The following is an 8,607-nucleotide window of genomic DNA, read 5'->3' as shown; positions in this document are numbered from 1 at the left end:
ATCTACAAAAGAACATGATGATTTGACATTTATTTTGATTTTCAAAACTTTAAAATATCAACTTTCAAATTGAAAAAAAAGAAAAAATTTATGTGCAAAAAAAAAAACTAATTGTTTTTTGTAAAATTAAAAATTTTGTGTCTATAAAGGAACATGATGAAATATTGATGTGCAAAACTTAAAAAAAAAAAAAATGAAAAAATTGATAATGTTCTCAGTTTTAAAATTAAAAAAAAACTGTTAATGTTCTCGATTTTATTAGATAGTTGAATAAAGCCAATAAGTAGAACGGCAAAAACCTTTAATCTCATGTTCTGTTTTTTTATCAGTTAGTGAAACAATTATTTGGAACATTAGTATGCAAAATTGATAATGTTCTTAGTTTTAAAAATTGGAAACAACTGATAATATTCTCAGTTTTACTAAATAGGACTTATTAGTTTAAAAAATCTTAAATAGAACCTAAGCTACCATAACATTTGTAAATAGGACTTTAGGAAATTAACTTTAAATAAATTTTGAAATTTGACATAAACTAACTCTACAAGAATTAACACTTTTGCCGACCAAAAAATTGGTCGCTAAAAGCCCATTTTTAGTCGGCAAAAGTCATCCGCGACCAATTTTTTTGGTCGCTACTTTGGTCGCCAATTGAGGGTCGGCAAAAGTAATTCGCGACCAAAATTTTGATTGGTCGGAAAAAGTTGAATTTGCCGACTAAATTGTTGGTCGCTAAATATATCATTACTGTGACTAATCTATTTTGTCGCTAAAACATTTTGGTCGAAAAGTGATATTTGCCGACCATATATCTTAGTCGCCAATTGTCACATTCCACGACCAAACAGATTAGTCTCCAAAAGCCGAGGAATCGCCGACTAACAATTTAGTCGCCAAAAAATAAGAAATTACCGACCAATGATTTTAGTCGCAAAAGTGTAGAATTTGCCAACTAATTTTTTAGTCGCCAAATCTATTTTTTTTTTCTTTTTTTTTTTTTGGAGAACAATCAGTTTTTGTTTATAAAACTTCAATCCAATATTAAGCAGAAAAGGAAGCAAGGGTATTCCATGGTATTCCATTCTATCCAATAAACATGTCATGAAATATAAACATGGTATTCCATGGTATTCCAATAAACATGGTATTCCATGGTATTCTAATAAACATATCCAGTCGACTAATTTTTCAATAAACATATTCCAATAAACATATAAAACGTATTCCAATAAACATATTCCAATAAACATGGTATTCCATGGTATTCCAGTCGACTAATTTTTGTATGCCTCAATAGAAAATGTCATGAAACATATATATATATATATATATATATATATATATTTGAGGTACTTTTGAGCATGAGAACCCAAATTAGTACCAAACTCAAGACCTGACCTACAATATTTAAACACAATATGTATGAAGAAAGTCAGACTTACAAGCAAATTAGAAGAAACGTAGATCTAACAGTCAGATTACTATTACTACATTCCATATTCCTACTACATATGTATAACTTGAAATCACCATTAAACATCATCGTCATCAAGCCCTAACCTTGACCGACTTGGATGAGTTCCTCTTCGCAGGGGTCGAAACTTTCTTCTTCTTCTTCTTCAAAGCCTTTGGAGTTTTGACTTGGCTCAGCCCCTTCGTCTTCTCTCCGTTTTTCACAACAGCTTTGTCTGTTTTCTCGGATTCTTTGATAGAAGCAGCAGCAGCAGCAACCAATTTCACGTTCTCGGATGTGGACACCTCGTACGAGTTTTTGATTTTGACAAGTTTCTCTGATTTCACAAACTTCTTCAATTGAATCAACAACATTTTCTTGAAATTTGGAGGAAGCAGAGAGCTGTACTTTTCTTCCATGAATTTCGCAATCGCTGGTTGGCTTGAACCTGTGCGATCCTTCAATGATGATATTGCTGCGCTTATCATCTGCATCAAACAACAACAACAAAAATTTTAAAAATGTTTTCACTATAGATCCACAAGAACTAAAAGTAGAGAGAGAGAGAGAGAGAGAGAGAGAGAGAGAGAGAGAGAGAAAGAGAGAGAGAGAGAATGAGAGGACCTGTAAGTAAGGAGGATAGAGAGTTGAAGATGGATTGGTGGTGGTGGTGGTTTTGCCTGAGACAGCCATAGATTAGTAGCTCAGTTTTGCCAATTCTTTGGAAGAAGTCTTTTGTTTTAGGATTGATAGAGGAAGTGGAGTCCCGCGCTCTGTTTATGAAGACTTTTAAGTTTGAAATTTCAATTTCAAAATTTATGTTTTGGCGGAAATTTTTTTCGTGTTTCCAATAATCCAACTGCCTGAATGATTTCAAGCCTAAATCATTTGATTGGATTAGTCTTTGTCTAGTTGAAAAACACAAATACAGATTTTATTTTATTTTTAAACAATAAAAATATTTTTTATTTGGTTGCTGAAAATAAGTTTTTGGCGACCAAAATTTTGGTCGCCAAAGATAAAAAATAATTTTTTATTTTTCATTTGGCGACTAAATAGTTTTAGTAGCCGAAACTCAATATACGACGACTAAAATATTTTTTGTCGCTAAAAATAAATTTTTGACGACCAAACTTTTGGTCGCCAATTCCACAACCAACTTATTTTTGATCTTCCGTGACCAACTTATTTTTTGGTCTCCAAAATGTAACCTTCCGCGACCAAATTTGTAGTTGGTCGCCAAAACCATAACACTTTTTGCGACCAACTCATTTTTTAGTCGCCAAAATATGACCTTCTGCGACCAACTCATATTTGGTCGCCAAAAATAATAATCATTCGCGACTAATTAATATTTGGTCGCCAAAAGGTAACTTTTACCTACCAACTTTATATTAGTCGCGAAAAGTGGTCACTAAAAGTACAGATTCTTGTAGTGTAAATAAGTACACTTATTTAGATAAATATAACAATGTAGGTCACATCACCTTTTTATATTTTTAATACATACTTTTATAAAAAGTTTAAAAAATATATTTATTTAAATAATCCCAAATAATTATTATATTTATAAAATTTCTCATTGATTAATAATTATTTATTTAAATATATATTGAATTTTTTTAACAAAAAAATGGATGCGAGAAGACTCTCCATGGAAGCTCACTCCACTCAAGGCCGGCCTTGGCCTAAGGCCAGTAAGGCCTGTGCCTTAGGCTCCAAAATTTTGGCCCAAAAATAGGGCCCTAAATTTAATAAAATGTTAAAGGTTCAATGTGCGTTTTTTTTTTTTTTTTTTAGGATCAATTTAAAGGGCCCCAAAATATTTTATTGGGTCCATGTATGATTTAGGCCATATTTATTTATAAGTGTAGTTTGGCCCATATTTATTGAAATGAAAATATATATTAAAAAAAGAAGAAGAAGTGTTTGGACCCAAGAAGAACAATTCATACAATATATGGGCCATAATTATTTTTTTTTAACCTTCTTTATCTATTAGATTTTAGTGGAATAAATTATTTTGCCCCAATTTTTTTACCTAAATCTTTATCAATTTTAATTGAATAATTTTTTCCTAATTTTTTTGCCCTAATTTTGTTTCATTAATTTGTTTTGTTTATAATTTTAATGATTATATGTGCAAGTAAATTTTTTTGTGGCTATAAACAAATAAAAAAGTTGCAACTTATCGTTTTATCCATGAACTTTTTTTTTTTTTTAATGTAAGAGGGCCCCCATTTCCGAAATTTCCCTTAGGCCTCCTAAATCTCAAGCCGGCCCTGACTCCACTCCAGAGGATCCAAACACAAGAAATTTTGAGGAATGTAGTAGAAAACACAATTGTTGTGTCTTTTTTTTCTTTTTTTCTTTTTCCTTTTCTTTCAGAATTGATTTTTATTTAGGGTTATTTATACAGAGATTTCTTAAATTATTAAGATATATCACTTTAACTTTCTAAATTTTAAAAGCGTACAAATGATCCTTCTAAATTATTGAGAAGTATTGCTTTATTTCCGTAAACTATAAAAACATACACATAAACCCTCTAGACTATTGATGTATTTTACTTTGACTTTTTTCATTAACGGTCACATTTGTACATTTTTATAATTTAAAAACATTTATACACTTTTACAATTTAGCCGGCAAAGTGAGATACTTTTCAATTGTTTAGAGGATTTTTTTGTACGATTTTATAGTTTACGAGATCAAAATAATATTTCTCAATAGTTTAGAAGATTTTACTATACCCAATCAACTAGTAATTATTTTTTTATTTAGTTAAAAAATCAAAGGGAAATTTATATATCAGTGGTACATCTAAAATTATTACATATTTATAGAAGAATTTACAACTTTAATCAATAAAGTGTATAAAATTTATCATAAATTTATAATTATTTTTTTAAATTGATATTGATTTGTTATTTTTCCAAAACCAAACTACAACCCAAAATAGGTGGTTTCCATGTCGATTCGTAATTGCTATTAGGCAATCTCTGGCAGTTGCTAAAAAATTTATTCAAATTTAAGTAAAAGTTTTATTTAACATCAGATAAATTCATATTTAGGCGTAAATTTAAATTAGTGGCTAACTTGAGATTCGCAAATTAATTTTAAGAGAAAATTATTTAAAAAAATCCAACTTAGAGAGGGTATAAAGCATCAAATTCAGTGGTCATTTTTTTATTGGTGAGAGATCACTCTTTATAAAATAATTTGGTAAAAAATCATTTTGTTTGTTTTGAATGCCATTTTGTTATCAATTTTACCTCTTAATTTATCTGTTTAATTTTTTTTGACTATCTATTCAAATTTATATATATCTCTTCAAATTATTTTATATCTGTTCAATTTTTTTTGACTATCTACTTAAATTTTTGACTATTTGTTCAATTTTTTCTCTTATCTGTTCAAATATCTATCCAAACTTATTATTTGTTCAATTTTTTTATTTTATTTATCGATTGAAAATGAGAGAAAATTTCATGAAAATTTTCGAAACATATAATTTTGACAACAAGCAAGATTTTCTAATACAATATTATGCTGTAATATATATATATATATATAGAGAGAGAAAGACAGAGTGAAAGAGACAGAGACAGAAAGGAGAATATCGAGTCTTACTCTTCCATAACCGTCGGTTTGATTTGCCGGAAAAGCTTGATCGACCTTGATCCTTGAATTAGTGTTCCGACATTTGATTTGACTGACTAAGCTTCCTCTATCTATGGCTTTGGAGGACAACCTTGTCGGAGATGATGATGTCGAGCCAGCGTTGGAAAGGTTCCAGATCTTTTAGATCTGAGGCATTACCATTCTACGTTCATCATCAGCATCATCTTTGATCAGAGAAGATTTGAAGAGAGAGAAAGAGAGAGAGAGAGAGAGATCTAAGATTTGAGATCTAAGGAATGAGAGAGAAAGAGGGCTACTTGAGAGAGCAATCTGAGGAGTGCAATGGGTGGTCGGTTATAATGTCCCGGGGTTTTGGGCTTGAGTTGTATGCTTTTCATTTGGTGTTTTGTTTATCGTATGAGGTCGTTGGGACTCATTTTCTACTCCTACTTAACCTCTCTTAACGTTTCCCGGTTGAAAATTTTGAGTTTTAGGCATTGGAACTTGCCCTGGTTTGCAAAATCACTCTCTGAGTTCTGGGCAAAATCGCTTGTGCAGAATTAAAAACCACCCGAGCAGATCCTCACAGAGTTTTTCAAAATTTTCAAAGTTTTCTAGGCGGAAAATTGCTCGAGCTGATTTTGGGTCCTGCTCGAGTGGATTTTGAGTAATTTTCTAGGTAGCTCTCTGGAGCAATCCACCCTTAAGGCAAAAATTTCCGCTCATGCGGATTGGGAATTCCGCTCGTGTGGAATTAAAACCGCTCGGGTGGATTTTGGTGCATCCGTCTCGAAATTCGTGCTCTTTTCCTCAAAACTAATGCCAAAAGTGTTTTTTGCACAGATTTCTCTCTCTCTCTCTCCCCTATCTCTCTCTCTCTCTCTCTCTATATATATATATATATATCTATTCTCTCAATTCTCTCTAAAAACACACTAAAATCCAACTTTTCTCTAAGATTAAGCTCCAATCTTTAAGAGTTTGAGAGGGCTTTCCACACCAAATCGAAGAGGCCGACGAGACCTACGTTTATAATCGATTGAATCGTGTTTTCGCCAACGTTGATTTCTAGGATTTTCTTTCTCTTCACCTCTCAAGTTTAAGGTAGAGATAATCTTTGAGTTATATATATATATATATATATATATATATGTGTGTGTGTGCAAGTTTATACATGTTTTGAGTATTTCATCATGTTTTGAGATATGATTTTGGGTTGTTGAACCCTAGATGATGTTAGAGGTTGATTTCATCTACTTTTCCTAAAGCTTTTGAGAATATGAGCATGTTCTAAGGTGTAGGTGTTGTTTTTGGAAAAATCTTTTCAACAAAAAAAAAGAAAAAAAAAAGAAAAAAGGAACAAAAACCTTGTTTTGATGAAAACCCTAAAATTTGGGAATTTTGAGAAAAGGTTGTGATATTATGAAATTGATACTTGATAATTTACTATGTGAGTAAATGATGGAGGATATTCTATAGTTGTATCAAATGAAGAGATTTCATGAGAAATTGTAGAATTGGAAAGCTTGAGTAATAGCTTATTGGTGTTATTTTGGAAAGACCAAATGCTAAAAATGATGTTTAACATGTGGAGAATACATGAATGTTGATATTGTTATATTGTCTCTTGGAAAATATGCTGTGTTGTTATTTTGATAAGAAATGTGGGATTTGATTACAATAGAGGATTGTGTAGATGAATTGAGAAATTTTAAGGCATTGATATATAAATATAAATATATTGCATTGGCACTTGATTTAATTATCATCACCTTTCAAATTGGTATTGTTGAGATGTTTAAGTGAAACTTTATTATTACATTGGACATTTGTATCGCCATTCCATTTTGTCATTGGTGTAATGGATTTTGAATATTGCATTGGAAAAAGGTATTGTTTTGAGAAAGGAAATGATTTTGTGAAACAAGATCATATTGATTTTTTTTTTTTGGGTAAATACGTTGGTAAGTCCGGATAGAGGGTGTAGTTGGTATTGGTTAAGTTGGCCTGAGTGTCCATGGTGAAAGATCGGAAACACGCGCGGAGGAGGTACCATGTGCCTTCCGGTTAGCTACTAGTAAACTGGGGATTGATAGTGCTTGTTATGTCTACTTGCAAATACCAACCTAGGGATTACCTGAGTTATATTTACCGTTCCTTTGAACTACATTAAAATTATTAAATTGTTAAATTTTCACGATTGCATTGTGCGCAAAGGTTTCAAAAGATGAAGACATATGCTTTTGAACATGGGATGACATATGTATTCATCCCATGAGATTGTATAAAATGTATATACTTTGTTAAGATTTTTTCTACTAAGCTTTGTGCTCACCCTATGGGATTTTGTGCAGGAAATGATGTGGTGATCCTGTCAAGTTAGAGGCGTGGAATATGTTTTGAGAGCATAATGCTATTTTCTTTGTTGTAATTATTTTTGACAAGCTAAGGGCTTTATATGTTTGGGTTCAAAGCCACCTTTGTGTAACCAGGTTTAAGCCTTGGAATTTGTAACCCTTGAGGGCATTTATTTGCACTTGACTTGTTATGCCACATGTTAGAGATTCATATACTAGGGATGTTGAATGTATAATCACATGTGGAACATACTTTTGTAAATCTCTTGATGGTTATGAATACAAATGTTGGAGATTTGAGAATGATGTTAATATTGAGACTTAATTGTGTTTACATTAAACAATGGAAGTTGGTGAATCTTTGTTGTGTTAATTTTCGAGGCGTGACACCTGTGGTGGTGGTGGGGGACAATAGAGTGAAGAGAAAAAAAGACTCGTAGATTGATCACGCCACTACCTTCATTTCTCTCAACAGATTGGCGGAGATCAAAGTTTCAATTCCAGCGACCAGATCGCTGCCACCTCACGGCGGACCTTAGCAAGGACTTTTGAGTGAGTATTGAGGAATGCTTCGATGGTTATTTGAAACCTCGGATCTACTCGATGGTAATTAGCATTTTGAAAACCCTAGAGATGGAAGAGAAAAGAGAGAGAGTTTGAGAAATAAAAACCTGAGAGAGACGGAGGTGGTGAATTGGTATTGTAGTCATTTTGCGATAGCTTATCGTTAAGGACATAATAAACTAGCGCTTGGACCTTTTGGCAATGAAAATTTAATATTGAATTTTTCATCCGAGTGCCTTAATTTTAAAAATTATAAGTAAACGTTTGAATCTTTCTTAATTTTGATAAAAAATTAAGTAAAATGTTTGATTTTTAATTTAAAATACAATTTTAAAGTTTTTAAAAATATTTTTTTGTATTTTTTATTTTTTATAAAAATTTTCATATTATAGTCAAAAAATTTAAATTTTTAGATGCACCTAAAATTTGACTCCGTTTGGTTTACTTTTCAAATCACAATTTGACATCTCAAAACCCAAATATTTATTTAGTTTTGGGTTTTCAAACCTATATTTGACTCAACCATTTGAAAACTCTTATCAAAACTCATAACCAAACAAATTTTAAATTTTCAAACATTTTTCAAAATTCATAACCAAACAAATTTTA

The 8,607-nt window shown here is 31.3% G+C and overlaps 1 protein-coding gene across 1 annotated transcript; it reads right to left on the bottom strand.

Annotated features, from left to right (window-relative positions):
- Nucleotides 1-1,326: 1,326 nt before the first annotated feature.
- Nucleotides 1,327-2,280, bottom strand: LOC114298612 (histone H1-like). The gene is made up of 2 exons (XM_082909645.1): nucleotides 2,078-2,280; nucleotides 1,327-1,941 (listed from the first exon to the last, which is right to left on the bottom strand). The coding sequence occupies exons 1-2, from the start codon at nucleotides 2,144-2,146 to the stop codon at nucleotides 1,549-1,551; spliced, it is 462 nt and encodes a 153-aa protein (XP_082765771.1). The 5' UTR covers nucleotides 2,147-2,280; the 3' UTR covers nucleotides 1,327-1,548.
- Nucleotides 2,281-8,607: the final 6,327 nt, after the last annotated feature.

Source organism: Camellia sinensis, chromosome 15 (assembly GCF_055761805.1).
Source record: "Camellia sinensis isolate YWXY chromosome 15, ASM5576180v1, whole genome shotgun sequence".
Taxonomy (NCBI): Eukaryota; Viridiplantae; Streptophyta; class Magnoliopsida; order Ericales; family Theaceae; genus Camellia; species Camellia sinensis.
Note: the sequence above shows the minus strand (reverse complement) of the source record. Positions and strands in the feature narration are given on the sequence as shown.

Coding starts and splice junctions, on each gene's coding strand:
- LOC114298612 (XM_082909645.1), bottom strand. CDS start 2,146: ATGGCTGTCTCAGGCAAAACCACCACCACCACCAATCCATCTTCAACT. Junction 1,942..2,077: donor TCTATCCTCCTTACTTACAG/GTCCTCTCATTC, acceptor TGTTTGATGCAG/ATGATAAGCGCAGCAATATC.